We start from the raw sequence: 20,977 nt of genomic DNA, 5'->3' as shown, positions 1-20,977 counted from the left end.
CAACTCTTTTAATGGCCTCCACATAGGAGATCCAATGGACTACCCTAACATTTGACACTTCAACCTCATGGAGTGCCTACTCTTGACATCCACTTCTGCCATGATCCACGGCAGCCATCAACCAACACTTCTGTTTCCTCTAGCTATTTAGCTTCATGTAAAGTCGAGACATCAAGCTTTGAACCGGACCGGGAACTTCTATAGTCTGGGGCTTTAATAGTGAAAAACGTGACATGGTAGACCATGCAATTTGGTACAAACATTCCTCAGATGATATGGATGCGGATTATTTCAAATTTATTCAGGAAGCGAGTTATTGTGAAAATTCAAAATGGCTGCCATAATAGCTGCTATTTGACCATAAAAACAGTTATACTGCAGATAAAAGCATGCAATTTGGTACAAACATTCCTCAGATGACATTAAAACATCATAGAAGCTTTGCGCATTGCAAACTTAACCAGGAAGGACTGCCAATGTACTGTAGATGCTACTTAATCCATAGTCATGTTTAAAATGACTTCAGTGAAATTCTCATAAAATAACATAAAATTGAGTCATAATACATCAAATGTATTCTGTAAATTCTGATTAGTGGTGAAAATAAAAGACTTAGGAACCTGGCCAACATGTACCAGTATAATGGCATAATGCAGTGCATGATAGTCCAGCATCCTGGCATTGACACTTCTGAGAACAGAAGGGCTCACTTTTGCAGCAACACCTCAGGAGTTCTCTGTAAGCTTTGGCAGCCTCTGGTAAGTGTCAACAAAGGTGTCCAGGAATCTACTTTTTAGCCCAGCTGAAGATCCAAATCAAACTTTCTGGTGAAGGTGCTAATTGGATGGTTTTCACACTTGTTGACCGAATTCTAATTTGGTACACTGCTCTGTTTGAATGTTGCAGCAGTGCAGCCTGTGTTGAGGGGATGTTCTTCACTGAGAATGACTTCTTAGAGAAGAGTTCCTGATTGCTGGTTGTCTTGTCACAGAGAACACAGGTGTCTCTCTCAATCAATGGGAAAGTGGATGATTCCATATCCAGGGATTGAAATGGTTCAGCTGACATGGAAATGAAGGCTTCAGTCACCCTTTCATGAACCTGTTTGTGTCGCAACCTGTGAATGCGTTGAAAGCTGGCGAAGCCAAACTTCTGCATTCCAAGCTTCTCGCAAATGGTGCTTATAGAAATCTCCTAGTAGTTTTTACTCATGTCAAAAGTAACCCACAGCTCTATGGCTCGCTAATCCTTGATAAGATGGAAGAAAAGCAAGGACAATGATGTCTGTATCCACTGTCAGAGAATTTACATTGGAGCTTGTTTTTTCCCTGCTTCTCTCTCATTGAGTCTGTTAGACTATCTGTGTCCCATTCAATATTGATTCTACTGCTGTTTTTCAACTGGCGCTCTACCAAAAGCAGGAAGACATTTGATTGCAGAATTGGAAACTTGGTGGGTAGGACAATAACAGCTCCATCAATGATTTTGGCAGCAAAAGAAGAGGGCACAGGTGTGCAGGAATCTACAGCGATCAGGTCTAGCAGATCAGTCTAGCATTCTGTTATTTGAAAGGGTTGGAGGAAATTGTTTATTCTCATGAGAGAGAAACTCATCCAGGTTTCCATGACATAACTTGCTTGCAATGTAGTTGGCTGAAAAGTGTACAATCACTTTTAAGTCTGATACTGTAATTGCTTTGCCTGTTTTGTGACTGACTGTGCCTTATACTTTTGAAACTGTGGTATATTATTCCTCTTAAAGGATGTGTTCTGATCCACAATTACTTCCTTAAAGATATTTCTGATATTGAGGAATGCCTAGTTTTTCCAATGTTGTGGACAATGCTAATGACATCTTTGCTTGCACAATTGTATGTATCCAAAACCAGAAGCTCTGGACTAATCTAAGTCTAGACTATACATGCTTGAGATTTTGTTGCACAAGCTGGCCACGTTTTTTTATGTTTGCTGGTGTGATGAACTTGTGATGGTCGTGTTGAAGAGTTCATGTTGAAGGGGACACTACATTAATAAGCTGGGTTTCAAAATCGACCAGTAGTCCGGTCTGCTCAGGTACTGCTACCATCTATCTCCAGAAGGCAGTGGGGTTCTCTGTTGGACCAATGGCTCCCCCTGTACCTTTAATAGCTCACTGTTTTGCTCCTGGGCTTCATTGGTCAAGCGACATGCATGAGAAATTGTTTTGTGTTTTTGCTAGTACCCAGAGGTCTGAGAATTATTCTCTGATGTTAGCTGCTAGAGATTTCAAGCCTCAAATGTAGATAGGAATCCACCTTGCATAATTTGTTCTGTCCAGTGCAAAAAACTGTCGTGTCTTTGGCTATGCCGGATTAAGTGACATGACATGTCATTCTATAAAATAATTTATCCGTAATTAATATTACCTGATTGAGCTAATCATGTAAATGTAATTAACTAGAGAGTCAGGCACCACGGAATAATATTTATAGAGCTGTTATCTTCTGAATAAACTCTTAAAGACCTAGTAATATTTTACATCAATAGCAGTCAATATTAATCGTCATCTTAATTCAGTCTCATCTGAAAGTTGTAAATTCTTGGTTATCTGCACTTATCTGGCTAACAATTTGAATCAGAAATACAAAATTGTGTTTAATCATTTATTTACTAAATACCTAACTAATCACACAGAATTACACATACACATAATTAAATCATAACTTGATTACAAATTACGTCATAAAGGAAAACGTCCCTAGCGGGCGGAACAGATACGACAGCTTGTTACACAAAAGAAAAGGGGCTAGGTTTGAGTGAAGGAGCGGGAAGACTGAGAAACAAAGGGTGAAGCTGTGCTATCATAAATACAGTATCTTATGCATTCTAAATTACCGCCCATTTGGAAAAGGAAAATGCAATAAATATTTACTCTGAGCTGCGCTTCGGTAGGTTGGTGGTAGATGGAAAGCCGTGTTGCCCAACCGAGTCCTTTGAAGAATGTCTCTGGTTGTCAATTGGATACGTTGTAGTTACATCGTTGGGTGATAGACGAGATACTTTGTCTGTTCTTTCCTAACCCTCGTTTGCATCTGCTGTTGCTAACTCAACGGCTAGGAGGTATCACTTCTGTAGTGAATAAGAGTTCATAGTTCATACCATTCGCAACCAAGCTCACGCTGATGTTGTCTTCGTTCTGTAGTTATTATCTGAACCATTCTGACATCGGACCGACGTCCTACATCCTCGGAACAGGAGGTTATATTGTCGTCAAGGCTTTATATAGGAATGGAGAGGAGGGCGTGTTTGAAAAGTTTTATAGCCCATGTCGCTTCACAGGGGCGGGCCACTGATTGAGCAGAGCCCTATCTTATGAAAACCCAAATCTCACATTTTAGAAGCTAAAATCACATTTCATCCCTTCACAAATAATTGCATATTCAAACATTTAAATTGAACAACAATTCCATGTGAATCTGATAACTCTGATGTGTAGACTTTCCACTGTAGAGTTAATGTCATCTTATCATTGATGAGAATGTCTCAGATGACAACCGAACTGACATCATATTCATTAAGTACCACCGCATATGTTCAATTGGTCAGATACCAGAATATAGTTAATTTCCCCCCACCTTCTGATGTTCCCAGAATCTCTATGTTAACCAAGGGTTTTGCAAATGTAACATCAGTAGGGTAGAGAGAGGAAAAAGGGGGGAAGAGGTATTTATGACTGTCATAAACCTAACCCCAGACCAACGTCATGACAACTGCAATAAATTGGTTAGAGATTCAGTTGTCAGTCTATCTAACTCGTGCAACCCTCAATTTAGTCCATAACTGCCATGCTGCCAAGGCCTCTAATGTTAACATAAAGACCCAAATCTTTAGTTCTGTGTGCCCGGACAGAAATCATCAAAAGTCTCTCAAATGTAATAATATCCAGTGGGCACAGACGTCAATTCAACATCTGTTACACGTAGGTTTAACGTAATTTCATTGAGATTACTTGGAAACAACTTTGATTCAACCAGTGTGTGCTGTGCTGGAAAATTACTAACTAGGCTCTGTCTATTCTATATTAAACTTATAGAACTGGCTATTCTTTGTTTCTCTACCGATACAGACTGTCTGTGTCTGTTCTAGTCATAAGCAGTGGCGGTTCTAGCTTGTATGGTTCCCTGGGCGAACCAAAAAAACAGCACCATTCTGCACTAACTGTAATTTTTAATGTCACCATTCTGATCTTTATTTTTGTTTTCTATTTTAATTATTATTATTTTTGTGCGGGAGCCCCATGCCGCCCCTGGCGTGGTGCCGCCCTGGGCGGATGCCCATGTTGGCAATGCCTAAATCCGCCACTGGTCATAAGACTGGGTGAAACCACAGTATGTGACACATCCTGTTACTCAGTATCTACAGGATCCCAATTGTGTGGAAACTGAGGAGAACAGAGAATAGCATGATTAGCAGTATTGTAACGATTCTCTTCTTGTGAAGTAGAGGCGGACCAAAGCGCAGCGTGGTGGTTGTTCATTGTATTTTATTACGACACTATACATGAACAAACTAACGAAAAAACAAGAAACGTGAGAACTCAAAACCTAATACAGCCTATCTGGTGAACACTACACAAAGACAGGAACAATCACCCACAAACAAACAGTGAAACCCAGGCTACCTAAGTATGATTCTCAATCAGAGACAACTAATGACACCTGCCTCTGATTGAGAACCATACTAGGCCGAAAACATAGAACTGCCCCAAAACATAGAAAAACAAACATAGACTGCCCACCCAACTCACGCCCTGACCATACTAAATAAATACAAAAACAAAGGAAATAGAGGTCAGAACGTGACAGTACCCCCCCCCAAAGGTGCGGACTCCGGCCGCAAAACCTTGACCTATAGGGGAGGGTCTGGGTGGGCGTCTGTCCGCGGTGGCGGCTCTGGCGCGGGACGCGGACCCCACTTCGCCATTGTCTCAGTCCGCCTTATTGTCCGCCTCCGTGGCTTACTCACCATGCCCACCCCTCTCAATGACCCCACTGGACAGAGGGGCTGCTTGGGACAGAGGGGCAGCTTCTCGGGACAGAGGGACAGCTGCTCGGGACAGAGGGACAGCTGCTCGGGACAGAGGGACAGCTGCTCGGGACAGAGGGACAGCTGCTCGGGACAGAGGGACAGCTGCTCGGGACTGGCGGCGCTGGCGCTGGGCTGACTGGCGGCACTGGTGGCCCCTGGTTGACTGGCGGCACTGGCGGCCCCTGGCTGACTGGCGGCACTGGCGGCCCCTGGCTGACTGGCGGCACTGGCGGCCCCTGGCTGACGGGCGGCACTGGCGGCTCCTGGCTGACGGGCGGCATTGGCGGCTCCTGGCAGACGGGCGGCCCTGGCGGCTCCTGGCAGACGGGCGGCACTGGCGGCGCTGGGCAGACGGGCGGCACTGGCGGCGCTGGGCAGACGGGCGGCACTGGCGGCGCTGGGCAGACGGGCGGCGCTGGCGGCGTTGGGCAGACGGGAAGCTCCGATGGCGCTGGGCAGACGGGAAGCTCCGGCAGAGGCGCCGGACAGGCGGGAGGCTCCGGCAGAGGCGCCGGACAGGCGGGAGGCTCCGGCAGAGGCGCCGGACAGGCGGGAGGCTCCGGCAGAGGCGCCGGACAGGCGGGAGGCTCCGGCAGAGGCGCCGGACAGGCGGGAGACTCCGGCAGAGGCGCCGGACAGGCGGGAGGCTCCGGCAGAGGCGCCGGATAGGCGGGAGGCTCCGGCAGCGGCGCCGGACAGGCGGGAGGCTCCGGCAGAGGCGCCGGACAGGCGGGAGGCTCCGGCAGCGGCGCCGGACAGGCGGGAGGCTCCGGCAGCGGCGCCGGACAGACGGGAGACTCCGGCAGCGCTGGAGAGGAGGAAGGCTCTGGTAGCGCCGGAGAGGCGGGAGACTCCGGCAGCGCTGGAGAGGAGGAAGGCTCTGGACGGATGGGCCGGAGAGACAGCCTGGTACGGGGAGCTGCCACCGGAGGGCTGGGGTGTGGAGGTGGTGACGGATAGACCGGGCCGTGCAGGCGCACTGGAGCTCTTGAGCACCGAGCCTGCCCAACCTTACCCGGTTGAATGGTCCCGGTCGCCCTGCCAGTGCGGCGAGGTGGAATAGCCCGCACTGGGCTATGCAGGCGAACCGGGGACACCGTGCGCAAGGCTGGTGCCATGTAAGCCGGCCCAAGGAGACGCACTGGAGACCAGATGCGTAGAGCCGGCTTCATGGCACTTGGCTCGATGCCCACTCTAGCCCGGCCGATACGCGGAGCTGGAATGTACCGCACCGGGCTGTGCACCCGCACTGGGGACACCGTGCGCTCCACAGCATAACACGGTGCCTGCCCGGTCTCTCTAGCCCCCCGGTAACCACAGGAAGTTGGCTCAGGTCTCCTACCTGGCGTAGCCATACTCCCTGTTAGCCCCCCCCCAAGAAATTTTTGGGGCTGACTCCCGGGCTTCCATCCACGACGCCGCGCTGCCTCCTCATACCAGCGCCTCTCCGCTTTCGCCGCCTCCCGTTCTTCCTTGGGTCGGCGATATTCTCCTGGCTGAGCCCAAGGTCCTTTACCGTCTAATTCGTCCTCCCATGTCCATACCTCCTCGCGCTGCTCCTGCTGCTGCTTTCTCCTTTGCCCATTACCACACCGCTTGGTCCTGTTGTGGTGGGTGATTCTGTAACGATTCTCTTCTTGTGAAGTAGAGGTGGACCAAAGCGCAGCGTGGTGGTTGTTCATTGTATTTTATTACGACACTATACATGAACAAACTAACGAAAAAACAAGAAACGTGAGAACTCAAAACCTAATACAGCCTATCTGGTGAACACTACACAAAGACAGGAACAATCACCCACAAACAAACAGTGAAACCCAGGCTACCTAAGTATGATTCTCAATCAGAGACAACTAATGACACCTGCCTCTGATTGAGAACCATACTAGGCCGAAAACATAGAACTGCCCCAAAACATAGAAAAACAAACATAGACTGCCCACCCAACTCACGCCCTGACCATACTAAATAAATACAAAAACAAAGGAAATAGAGGTCAGAACGTGACAAGTATCATGATCTAATCATTCAGACTATACCCAGTGTCAGCAGATAGTGCAAAGAAACGATAATCACTAGTTGTGTAACTATGTACCCATCCATTGCTAGCTGCACAATAGATAAGGAGGTTGTACTTTTCTATAAAAGCTGAAATGCAACTCTATTCATTGGGCCCTTAACTCTGCACCATTGAGTGATTGTTAATGAACTGCTCCATTTTAGTAAATCTTACAATAAAGTTGTTGTTTGAAGAATCTACAGTCTCTCTTCCTTTTGTTAGAATTTCCATGACAATTTGGCGACGAGGATGGGATGGCTAACTCCACTTGCTGATAATTCCCGAGGAGACCAAGGTTAACACAGTAAAGGGACCCGCCTCGTACCCAGCAGGGAGCTTCATTGGATGGATATGCCATCCCAAAGAAATAGAGAGTTAAGTGTGAGACTGATATTCTTAAACACAACCTACAATTGGGGGAAAGCTCTGGGAGTTTTCAGAAAATCCTGATCTGGGAACAGGTTGTGCACAATAGGTCTGGGGACTGAGACTCTGTTTGGAACAGAGAATTGGGGGTATTTCATGACATTACATGGTCTACGATCATAAGATGTAAATGCATGAGATGACATTTCAGGACGAGATCCTAATTTAGAAATATTATAATTTTCCTGCAGGTAAAAAAAAAATATTATAATAATAATAAATCAGTGGAGTGGTAAAACAGTTGGTTATGATTGGGAAACCAACTATACATTTTAAACCTACATGGACATAGGAGGAACTACCATGTGGGTATAAAAGGAAAAATGACATAGAGTAATGAAAAAATATTTTGACGGAGAAGAAATTACTCCTTTTAAATTATAAGAAAGGAAGATTTTCCTAACCAAATAATGTTTGTTTTGTGTGTTTGTTTTTGTTTCCTGAGTGTGTGTGTGTCACGTTCGTTATAAGGATCGGACCAAGGCGCAGCGTGGTATGCGTACATTCTTATAACAAACGTGACAGAAGATCCCACCACAAAAAGACCAAGCAGCGTGTTCAAGAGGAGCAGACATCATGAACATGGGATGAGATTTTGGACGGTAAAGGATCCTGGACGTGGGAGGAAATCATGGCCAGAAAGGATCGCCTTCCATGGAAGCAGGCGGAGGTAGCTACAGAGGAACGGCGACGATACGAGGGGTCACGGCTAGCATGGAAGCCCGAGAGGCATTAGCGGAGTCAGGGGTTAGACCTGAGCCAACTCTCCGTGCTTACTGTGGGGAGTGTGTGACTGGTCAGGCACCGTGTTACGCAGTAATGCGCATGGTGTCTCCAGTGCGCATTCATAGCCCTGTGCGCTCTATTCCAGCTCCCCGCATCGGCTGGGCTAGAATGGGCATCCAGCCAGGACGGATGGTGCCGGCTCATCGCTCCTGGTCACCAGTACGCCTTCTTGGACCAGGATATCCTGCACCGGCTCTACGTACTGTGTCTCTGGTGCGTCTGCACAGCCCAGTGCGTCCTGTGCCAGCGCCCCGCATTTGCAGGGCGAAAATAAACATCCAGCCAGGGTGTCATCAGCCCGGTGCCACCTGTACCGGTCCCACGCATCAGACCTCCAGTGCGTCTCCACAGTCTAGTACGTCCTGTAACTCTTCCTTGCACTCGCCCTGAGGTGCGTGTCACCATCCCAGAATGTTTGAATAAGGGTGTTAGTTGCAGATTCTAGCAGAGATAGTGTTGTCATTTCAGACACTATTGTCAACTTTCAATGAGGGGTTTGGCAAAGTGGTTACAACGCTTGAAAGAATAGCCCTGTATACAGGAGGCCACCTCAGTGGAATGGAAGTTCTCTGTAGTAGCAGCATCACATCTACTGCACAGTGTGCCAAATGATAGGATACCATTGCTGTACATTCATACCCCAGGGTGAGGGTAACTTGACTATTGTAGTGGAACATCTGAAAGAGCTCAGCGTTGATCTCGCAAGCGAACACCAACCAGACAACAACTGGAATCCATTTGGATTAGAATCTTTAATTGTAACTGCGCTTTCGGTCAGTTGATCTTCCAATGAGAATGTCTCCACAAACAATAGTGGAAAAGATACAGGCTGTGTTTACACAGGCAGCCCAATTCTAATATTTTGCACATAATGGGGGCTAACTGTGTAACCGAAGCCACAGAGAGTCTGATACCTGTGGTGATGATCTAGTCTCGCGTCCTCTCTCCTTGTCTTCTTCTCAAAACCCTTTGGAGGAGGAAAAGAAGTGTCTGAATTGGGCTTCTCTGTCCCGCTATTGTTTGTGGAGACATGCTCTGAAGAAGGACGACTGACCGAAAGCTCAGCTACAATTAAAGAAATTTGTGTCTGACTGGAAGTGTGCGGACACTTTTTCCTGTTTCTTCATTTATTAAACAAATACATGTACACTACCGTTCAAAAGTTTGGGGTCACTTAGACCTTTCCTTCTTTTTGAAAGAAAAGCAAATGTTTTGTCTATTCAAATAACATCAAATACAGTGTAGACATGTAGCTGTAAATGACTATTGTATCTGGAAACGGCAGATTTTTTATGGAATATCTACATAGGCGTAATCCAAGTTTATAATTTTAAAAGGCTAACTGATCATTATTAAAAAACTATTTTGCAATTATGTTAGCACAGCTGAAAACTGTTGTTCTGATTAAAGAAGCAATGAAACTGGCCTTCTTTAGACTAGTTGAGTATCTGGAGCATCAGCATTTGTGGATTTGATTACAGGCTCAAAATGGCCAGAAACAAAGCTCTTACTTCTGAACACATCAACCAGGCTGACTACCTCAATGTTATGGACCTGCGCCTTATACAAATCAGACAGCACAGGTCTGTGATCCTGATGGGCTGGCCCGACTGCAAGGAAGAAACTGCTTTAGCCGTCAGAGAATGTTGGCCAGTCAAAGAGGAGCTCATTGTTCAAAACAGAGTAATATTCAAGTGTCTGAGAGTTGTTATTCCCCATTTCTCTGCACCCTGAGATGTTGGCGCGCGTGCACTCAAGTCACATAGGAGGTGAGGCCTGTACAGACAAGCATGTGACACACTGTATTGGCCAGGAATACAGAGTGAAATCAAAGAATTTGTCAATAAATGCACAATCTGCAATGAATATGCCATTGAGCAATAGAGAGAGACGATGACGTTCCACGAGCTACCGATGCGCCCCTGTCAGATAGTAAGTCTAGATCTCTTCCAGCACTGTGGCAAAGACTTTCTGCTGGTTAGTTGATCATTACTCAGACTTCTGGGAGATTGACCTCCTCCCCGTCCTCTCAGCAGAGACAACGATCAAACGCTGCAAGGCTCAGTTTTCCCGCTACGGCCAGTCTGATAGGGTAATTTCAGATAATGGTCCCCAATTCTTAGAATTGGAATGGGAATTCAGAATGGGAATTCAGAATGGGAATTCGAGCACGTCACCTCACCAAGACACCCAAAAGCTAATGGGAAGGCGGAGTCGGCAGTCAAAATCTCAAAGAACCTCTGCAAAAAAGCTCTGCGAGAGGGCAAAGATGCCTGGAAAGAAATCCTGCGGTGGTGTAATACCCCGACAAAAGGCATGGATGCAGCCCTGCCCAGTGCCTCATGGCACGGCGCTTAAAAGCAGCTCTGCCGGATGGCAGACGTGCTGGTGAAGCTAGGTCACAGAAGACAGGTCTCCATTTTCATCTTCGACAAATCATCAAAGACTTATCTGAGCTCAGGGTGGGTGAAACAGTGCGAATGAAGCCACTACCAGGGGACCGGACGGGCCTCTGGAGACTCGGATCCTGTGTACAGAAAGTTGCACCACACTCCTACTTGGTCAAAGTGAATGGATCACTGTACCGTCGCAACAGGATTGACCTTCGGATTACTGAGCCAGCACCTACTCAGAACCCTGATGGTCATAGATCCCTGACGGCACGACAAAAGACGGAACCCCAGCAAGTCACATGGGGCCTGAGGCACTGGGCAAAGAGCCAGGGGATTACAGGTTGGCTGCTCCCTCGCCCATCAATACTCCCCTAGACAGTCAGGTGACACGCCTGTGCGGGAACCCGCAGTCCTCGCAGAAAAGCCCCCTGTCTTTTCACGCTGCGGGCGTCTGTCCCAGCCACCAAAAATACTGTATCTGTAGCTTTCCCATTAGGGATTGTTGACAGACAGAGATAAAAGTGAAGAAACTATCAAAATGTGTTAAGTTGATACCTGAAAAAAAACAAAAAAAAAACAACTAAACTGTTCATTTTATTTTATTACTAGGTTTGTTGTGTTAGTGAATTGACACCTCATGTCCTATTTTATTAAAGGGAAGATGTTATGGGTGTAAGTTGGCACAGTGATGCCATCTGTTGGTAAATGTTAATTACTGCAACTGCGGTGTTTTTACCGGTGTGGTTGAGATACCCGGATGAATTGCAATGTACTGAACAAGACTGGTTACTCGCATCAATGCCTCTGTCTCGTCATTTGACATTCAAACAGACTCGTCCAAATTGGGGGAGAGGGGGGGTTTTAGTGGAGGAAGAAGGGATATGGACGAAATTGAGGGTTGCACAAGTTAGATAGACTGACAACTGAATCTCTAACCAATTTATTGCAGTTGTCATGACGTTGGTCTGGGGTTAGGTTTATGACAGTCATAAATACCTCTTCCCCCCTTTTTCCTCTCTCTACCCTACTGATGTTACATTTGCAAAACCCTTGGTTAACATAGAGATTCTGGGAACATTAGAAGGTGGGGGGAAATTAACTATATTCTGGTATCTGACCAATTGAACATATGCGGTGGTACTTAATGAATATGATGTCAGTTCGGTTGTCATCTGAGACATTCTCATCAATGATAAGATGACATAAACTCTACAGTGGAAAGTCTACACATCACAGTTATCGGATTCACACATTCACACAATTGTTGTTCAATTTAATTTTAGCTTCTAAAATGTGAGATTTGGGTTTTCATAAAATAGGGCTCTGCTCAATCAGTGGCCCGCCCCTGTGAAGCGATATGGGCTATAAAACTTTTCAAACACGCTCTCCTCTCCCTTCCTATATAAGCCCTTGACGACAATATAACCTCCTGTTCCGAGGACGTGAGGACGATGGTCCGATGTCAGAATGGTTCAGATAATAACTACAGAACGAAGCCAACATCAGCGTGAGCTTTGGTTGCGAATGGTATGAACTTTGAACTCTTATTCACTACAGAAGTGATACCTCCAACAGCAGCTGCAAATGTAGGCTAGGAAGGAACAGACAGAGTATCCCGTCTATCACACAACGACATTACTACAACGTATCCAATTGACCACCAGAGACATTCATCAAAGGACAAAGGACCTGGTTTGGCAACACGGCCTTCCATCTACCACCAACCTACTGAAGCGCAGCTCAGAGTAAATATTTATTGCATTTTCCTTTTCCAAATGGGCGGTAATTTAGAATGCATAAGATATTCATATTCAGTCTTCCCGCTCTTTCACTCAAACCCAGCCCCTTTTCTTTTGTGTAACAAGCTGTCATATCTGTTCCGCCCGCTAGGGACGTTTTCCTTTATGACATAATTTGTAATCAAGTTATGATTTAATTATGCGTATGTGTAATTCTGTGTGATTAGTTAGGTATTTAGTAAATAAATAATTATACCCAATTTTGCATTGCTGATTCAACTTGTTAGCCAGGGTTCGTGTAGATAACCAAAAATTTACAACTCTCCGATGAGACTGAATTAAGGTGACGATTAATATTGACTGCTATTAATGTAAAATAGTCTTTAAAGGTCTTTAGGTCTTTAAAACCTCTTCATCCTACCCCCTCCTTTTTCGAACATTCTGTTAAAAATCGCGCAACTTTTCAGCGTCCTGCTACTCATGCCAGGAATATAGTATATGCATATGATTAGTATGTGTGGATAGAAAACACTCTGAAGTTTCTAAAACTGGTTAAATCACGGCTGTGACTATAACAGATCGTGTGTTTCATCGAAAAGCGCAAGAAAAACTGCTCTCTGAAAGCTAAAAATAATTTCCAAGCGTCACTTTCATGGGTTGTTAAAAGGGCACAAAAATAATTATGGACCTGCATGCAATTCCTACAGATTCCACACGATGTCGCCATTGTCGTCATTATCCGGGGAGTTTTTTGTTGGTAAATCCAACTAACTGGATTCCATTTCTTCCGGTCTCCGCCAGGATGTTGTGAAGTGCACATTGGCAGCCATTGATTTGAAGACGAGGAGCTATTGAATACACATCGCCCTGTAATCATTTTGATAGTTTATATACGTTTACTAATACCTAAAGTTGGATTACAAAAGTATTTCGAAGTGTTTTGTGAAAGTTTATCGTCAACTTTTTTAATTTTAAAAAATGACGCTGCGTTTTAAAACAATGTTTTTTTCTGATTTACACAGCTTCCATAGAAAGCTATTTTGGGTAATAATGGACCGATTTAATCGAAAAAAAGACCCAATAGTGATGTTTATGGGGCATATAGGAGTGCCAACAAAGAATATCATCAAAGGTAATTAATGTTTTATATTTTATTTCTGCGTTTTGGGTAGCGCCGGCTACCGCAAAATCTGTTGTTTACGTGTCGTGCTGGTATTTTGGGGGGTGTATGCTATCAGATAATAGCTTTTCATGCTTTCGCCGAAAAGCATTTTAAAAAATCTGACTTGTTGGCTAGATTCACAACGAGTGTAGCTTTAATTCAATACCCTGCATGTGTGTTTTGATGAACGTTTGAGTTTTAACGAGTACATTTAGCATTTAGCGTAGCGCATTTGCATTTCCAGGTGCCTAGTTGAGACATCTGCGTCTCAAGTAGGAGCAAGAAGTTAAGAGTTTATTCGGAAGATAACAGCTCTATAAATATGTTTTTTTTTATCAATAATGACTAATTATGTATACATTTCAATCAGGACTGACTAATCAGAAAACTATTATGTTACTGTATAGATGTATGAATTTTATTTTAATCCTAGTACTGAATATAATGGGTGTAATTATAATCAAGAATTAGAACAATGACTGTCTGTTCCTTATCGTCAGACTGGCTAGAATGCTTATCAACACAGGAAGACCTTGGCTCGGTCATAAATTATCTAAATTGGTGGGAGAACTATACTGCCATTGTACCGGGTGGAGAAGAGACGGGACAGTTCGAAAACTAATGACGTCATTTTCAGTTTATAACCTGGGGGAAACTGTATCGTGTTCAGTACTCTCGAGAATAAACGCTACTGATTGATTTTGAGACTGGTCTCTGTCCATTTTATGCAAATAAGGGTCTTACAAATTCTTAGGGCAGAGTGTTTAATTGAATTGGTTAAATAAAACATAAAGGAATTTAATTTCTGTAACAAAATATTATTTTGTGGTGTCCGACTCTCTAGTTAATTATTATGATTAGCTCAATCAGGTAATAGTAATTACGGAGAAATTATTTTATAGAATTGCATGTCATATTACTTAATCCGGCATAGCCAAAGACACGACACAGTCATTAAATCAAATTAAATGATTTGCTTGCTCAATGCAGTAGCTTAGTTCTGAAGGAAACATAGTGCCAGCTTTAAGAGTGATGCCGACTCGCATTGCTAAAACACTCAACCGCTGCTACTTCTGGGATGCCTACAAGGCCCTCCCCCGCCCTCCCTTGGGCAAATCTGACCACGACTCCATTTTGCTCCTCCCTTCCTATAGGCAGAAACTCTAACAGGAAGTACCCGTGCTAAGGACTATTCAACGAACGCTGGTCTGATCGGAATCCACGCTTCAAGATTGTCTTGATCACGCAGACTGGGATATGTTCCCGGTAGTGTCCGAGAACAACATAGACAAATACACTGATACGGTGACTGAGTTTATCAGGAAGTGTATAGGAAATATTGTACCCACTGTGACTATTAAAACCTACTCTAACCAGAAATTGTGGATAGATGGCAGTATTCGCGCAAAACTGAAAGCACAAACAATCGCATTTAACCATGGCAAGGTGACTGAGAATATGGCCGAATACAAACAGCATAAATATTCCCTCCGTAAGGTAATCAAACAGGCAAAACGTTAGTATAGAGACAAAGTGGAGTAGCAAATCAATGGCTCAGACACTTCACAGACACCGACGTATTGCTTACGGACAAATTAACACCTTTTTCACCCACTTTGAGGATAATACAGTGCCACCAACGCAGCCCGTACCAAGGACTGTGGGCTCTCCTCCGTGGCCAATGTGAGTAAGACATTTAAGCGTATTAACCCTTGCAAGGCTGCCAGCCTAAACAGCATCCCAAGCCTCGTCCTCAGAGCATGTGCAGACCAGCTGGCTTGAGTGTTTAAGGACATATTCAATCTCTCCCTGTCCCCGTCTGTTGTCCCCACATGCTTCAAGATGTCCACCATTGTTCTTGTTCCCAAGAAAGCTAAGGTAACTGAACTACATGACTATCGCCCCATAGCACTCACTTCTGTCATTATGAAGTGCTTTGAGAGATTAGTCAAGGATCATATCACATCTACCTTATCTAACACCCAATACCCGCTTCAATTTGCTTACCCGCTCAACAAATCCACAGACGATGCAATCGCCAGCGCACTGCACACTATCCCATCTGGACAAGAGGAATACCTATGTAAGAATGCTGTTCATTAACTACAGCTCAGCATTCAACACCATAGTACCTTCAAAGCTCATCATTAAGCTCAAGGCCCTGGGTCTGAACCCCGCCCTTTACAACTGGGTCCTGGACTTCCTGATGGGCTGCCCTAGGGGGTGAAGGTAGGAAACAACATCTCCACTTCACTGACACTGCTGCCCCACAAGGATGCGTGCTCATCCCCCTCATGTACTCCCTGTTCATCCATGACTGCATGGCCACTCACGCCTTCAACTCAATCTTCAAGTTTGCAGATGACACAGCAGTAGTAGGCCTGATTACCAACAATGACGAGACAGCCTACAGGGAGGAGGTGAGATCCCTGGGAGTGTGGTGCCAGGAAAATAACCTCTCTCCCAACATCAACAAAACTAAGGAACTGATCGTGTACTTCAGGAAACAGCAGAGGGAGCACCCCCTTATCCACATCGATGGGACCGCAGTGGAGAAGGTGGAAAGCTTCAAGCTCCTCGGTGTACACATCACTGACAAACTGAAATGGTCCACCCAAACAGACAATGTGGTGAAGAAGGTGCACAGCTGGGACTGAAAGACTGAAAAGCAGTTTCTATCTCAAGGCCATTAGACTGGTAAATAGCCACCACTAAAACATTAGAGGCTGCTGCCCTATATACATAGATCTGAAATCACTGGCCAATGTAATAATGGAACACTAGTCACTTTAATAATGTTTACACATTTTGTATGAATGTACTGTATTCTGTCCTATTCTACTGTATCTTAGTCTATGCTTCTCTGACATTGCTCATCCAAATATTTCTATATTCTTAATTCCATTCCTTTACTTTAGATTGTGTGTATTGTTATATATTACTTGTTAGATGTTACTGCACTGTTGGAGCTAGCAACACAAGCATTCCACCAGACTTGTTCCCAGATAATTTAATAATTAATTTCTCTACCATAAACCAGCTCCAACGTCATTTCAGAAAATTTGGCAGTACGTCCAACCGGCGTACCAAACCAGGAGCTCCACATCCGGCTTCTTCCCCTGTGGGATCGTCTGAGACCAGCCACCCAGACAGCTGATAAAAATTGAATTTTATAAATGGAAATGCACGTAGATACCATGACCAGACCCTGAGGCCCATTGTTTTGCAATTCATCTGCCGCCATCTCATCATGTTTCAGCATGATAATGCACGGCCCCAAACCCCAAGGGTCTGTACAAATCAAATAAAATGTATTTATATAGCTGATATCTCAAAGTGCTGTACAGAAACCCAGCATAAAACCCCAAACAGCAAGCAATGCAGGTGTAGAAGCACGGTGGCTAGGAAAAACTCCCTAGAAAGGCCAAAACCTAGGAAGAAACCTAGAGAGGAACCAGGCTATGTGGGGTGGCCAGTCCTCTTCTGGCTGTGCCAGGTGGAGATTATAACAGAGCATGGCCAAGATGTTCAAATGTTCATAAATTACCAGCATGGTCAAATAATAATAATCACTGTACACTATTCCTGGAAGCTGAAAATGTACCAGTTTTTACATGGCCTGCATACTCACCAGCCAAGACATCCATTGAGCATGTTTGGGATGCTCTGGATTGACTTGTACGACAGAGAGTTCCAGTTCCCTGCCAATATCCAATAACTTTGCACAGGGATTGATGAGGAGTGAGACAACATTCCACAGGCCACAATCAACAGCCTGATCAACTCTATGTGAAGGAGATGTGTTGCGTTGCATGAGGCAAATGGTGGTCACATCAGATATTGATTGGTTTGATGATCCACTTCCCTTATTTTTTAAGGTATCTGTGATCAACAAATGCATGTCTATATTCCCAGTCATGTGAAATCCATAGATTAGGGCCTAATGAATGTATTTCAATTGACTGATTTCCTTATATGAACAGTAGCTCAGTAAAATATTTCACATTGTTTCATGTTGCGCTTTAAAAAAAGTACATCTGGCACACTCAATATAGTATAATATGTTATGTATAATGCGAACGGATAGCAATCCAAAGGTTGCGTGTGTGAATCTTATTGCGGACAAGTTTAGCAGTTTAGCTAATTAGCAACTTGTAATCTACTTACTACGTTTTAGCTACTTTGTAACTACTTAGCATGTTAGCTAACCCTTCCCCTAACCATAACTTTAACCCTTTAACCTAACTCTTAAAGTTAACCCTAACCCCTAACCCTAACCCCTAGCCTAGCCAACGTTACCAAGCTAGCTAACATTAGCCTTACTAACTTATCTACCTAGCTAACGTTAGCCACAAGAAATTTGAATTTGTAACATATCATAGTTCGTAACGTACATTTGACAAATTCGGTACATATTGAATGTTTTGCAAATTCGAAACATATCATCGGAATTGCCATTCGTAACATATCATATGAAATGAATGATGGACATCCACAAATGAATATCTACGTAACATATGATACTCATTGGAGTGGTTCGCATTTATGTACAAAATAATACGAAATACTCTGAGACCAGGTTGCTTTTTGAAGTTCCCAGACTATATGAAATGTGGTGGTTGCAGCTCTGTTGAAACGGCTCAAACCTCATCTTAAAATATGTTCTGTAGCATGTGATTAATTTCTGTTGAAAAAGGATTTGCCTGGAAATAGGAAAGGTTGCCTAACAGTTTGTCTCGGGTCCACCCACTGTTTTCATTTACTTTCAAGGACGGTTTTCACTTTGATATCTAGGCCTATTTAAACATGACAATGGGAAAAGTGACCAATTTGGGAACAGTTCACTACCTACAAAACTGATCCATGATTTTATCTTTTCATTTGTAGTCTGGGCTACTCTTGGCTAGTGGCTTGCTTTTATAAGGAAATACCAACACAACATGTATAGAAGATAGTGCTGAGTTTTAGTTCCACTTTTTAATTTAACTTTTGAATAAAAGTGGCTATCATTGCTGCCGATAATTGAGGCTATAGAATTAACAATTTATCGGCCTACATTTTCACGTTTTTTTTTTAAGGGATAGGGTACTTTTGCTCTCGTTTCAAAATCATTTATTGAAAAATTACAAAAACAACACATGGTGTTAAAACACATTAGGCCAAATTAAAAGCTCTAGGTAACAATACAGAAGCTGAATTATTTCATTTAAAAATAGCATCCCTAAAACACATTAGGCCAAATTAAAACACATATTGACCTAGACCAGGGTTTAGGTTTAAACCTGTCGGTTTTCACAGGGTTGGAGAGCCCTGGTCTGAGCCCTCCGTTTCAAATATAAAACCTTTTTACAACTGTTCATTCTTCAGTGCCACAAAAGCTTCAACTCATTAGATAAATGTATTGCACCTCTGTCAAAAAGAGCATGAAGAGCTATCAGTGCTACAACAATAAACTTTAAATATGACTTTTTAAGCATTAAATATTATTATAACAAATAATCATTAATAGTTATGAACAGAATAACAATATATTCATAATAATGATGAGACAAAAATACATTAAGAGAACAAAACGTATATAAAAAACATAATTTAGAATAACATTGTGTGTGGTGTGTAGAAACTATGCATCTGTGTGTGCCTGGTTATCCGGCTGCCTGACTGCTCCTGTGCACGTGCGTGGGTTCTCAGCAGATCTTGAGCTTGTCCAGGTTGAGACTGATCTTCTCCATGTACCTCTGCCCCTCCACCAGGCTCTGATAGACTGTCTTCAGGGCCTCTCCACCAGGCTTGGCCAGATCAGGGCAGCCCAGGGCCTGGGACAAAGAGTGCACCCACCCCCGCATGCTGGACAAGTCTTCATACACCTGACCACACCTGCTGTCTTGCAGACTCTCCTCCAGGCCCCCCAGGTGGACCCAGATGGAGGCCAGGCCCTCGATGGGGGGGTTCATGGGGTTGAACTCCATCTCCGGGGGAACGTTGAACTGAGGTAATGGAGGGAGAGTAGAGGGATTTGTATATTTGTTTTTCTTTTCTTTGCATTTGTTAAATATAAAATAGTTTTATGGACATTTTAATCAGTAGACTTTGCATGATACTATGCTGAGCGAGTCAGTCAGTAAAATAAAACCCTCATGTTTTCTTTAACCACAGTCATGTTTGACTCATACATGCACATACACGTGCGCCCACACATTGCTATTAAGCGAAGGTCTGTAGTACACCCAACAATATTTCTATTGAAGAAAATTATCCTACTCATGTCCGTTGACCACAGAATACTTTGACTTCGTATCACGCATACAGAGTAGCTGAGTAAGAGGTGTGTGGGGTACCTCGGTCAGATAATTCTTTATGTGGACCAAAGTGATCATGGCCAGCAACTTGATGTTGTTCCTCATCTGGACGTCCCCGTTGAGGGGCCGACCGCGTTGAGGGTGACACACAGACACAGACACCACCAGGCCCAGGCAGAGAAGGACCACAGAGACATGCATCTTGTTTTATCTGGAGAACAATACAAATACCACGCTATTTAGTATATGGTAATAAAATAAGATATAACATTTAGCAGACGGTTTTTCAAGTCATACAATTTAAAGGGGCAATCCGTAGTTGCATTAAATTAATGATATGTACCCATTGAAGAATATAGCTTTGAAATACATTAGTCCAACTGTTGTACCTCATCAGAACCCAAAATATAAGCTTGTTTTACTCCAGTGTTCGAAAATAACGTACATGTAAACACACAGTATATAGCCTCAAAACATGGTTAAAGTCAATTAAGTTTTTTCACCACAACAAAGATGCTGCACAGAAAATGTGCTTTACAATGTTGAAATTATTACATTTGCGTTCATGTAAAAATCATAAATAATCTGTGAAATCATGATAAATAAAATGCCTAAAGTTGAATGCAAGCATAATTAGTCTGTTTCTTCAAAAACTTAACTTTGAGCTGTCATGCCACTCAAATTTACATACTCATCTTCAGAATCTCATGTCCTCTCTCCTCATCCACAACTGTCCCTTAGAGCTCTATCCCCGTCACCCCCAGTCAGTGCTGAAGTCAAGTCTTACCTGGTGGTTGTGAGGCTGTGGTGGATGTGTGATAACCAGAAACATCCATGCCTCCATGCATGGTTCCCTGGCTTTATAGCTGTTGGTTGGAGCCCTGTCCGGTTGACTCACAGCCTGCGTGAATCATCATCACTGTGTCACCCCCAGGTCCTGTTCAGCTCCTCTCCTCCTACCCCCCCTACCCCCACCTTCTTCCTCCATCCGGACCCAGCCCATGGGCCCAGACACACCCAGCCCGTCATGGTGCAGGTCAGGACATT

At 44.1% G+C, this 20,977-nt stretch overlaps 1 protein-coding gene across 1 annotated transcript; it reads right to left on the bottom strand.

Annotated features, from left to right (window-relative positions):
* Positions 1 to 19,129: 19,129 nt before the first annotated feature.
* Positions 19,130 to 20,759, bottom strand: LOC139399924 (leptin-B-like). Its single transcript, XM_071145054.1, has 3 exons — positions 20,718 to 20,759; positions 19,970 to 20,141; positions 19,130 to 19,618 (listed from the first exon to the last, which is right to left on the bottom strand). The coding sequence occupies exons 2-3, from the start codon at positions 20,129 to 20,131 to the stop codon at positions 19,319 to 19,321; spliced, it is 462 nt and encodes a 153-aa protein (XP_071001155.1). The 5' UTR covers positions 20,132 to 20,141; positions 20,718 to 20,759; the 3' UTR covers positions 19,130 to 19,318.
* Between the last annotated feature and the right edge of the window lie 218 nt (positions 20,760 to 20,977).

The sequence above is a fragment of the Oncorhynchus clarkii genome, unplaced genomic scaffold, assembly GCF_045791955.1.
Source record: "Oncorhynchus clarkii lewisi isolate Uvic-CL-2024 unplaced genomic scaffold, UVic_Ocla_1.0 unplaced_contig_12358_pilon_pilon, whole genome shotgun sequence".
NCBI classification, from domain to species: domain Eukaryota; kingdom Metazoa; phylum Chordata; class Actinopteri; order Salmoniformes; family Salmonidae; genus Oncorhynchus; species Oncorhynchus clarkii.
The sequence above is the reverse complement of the archived record's forward strand: the minus strand, read 5'-3'. Positions and strand labels throughout refer to the sequence as shown.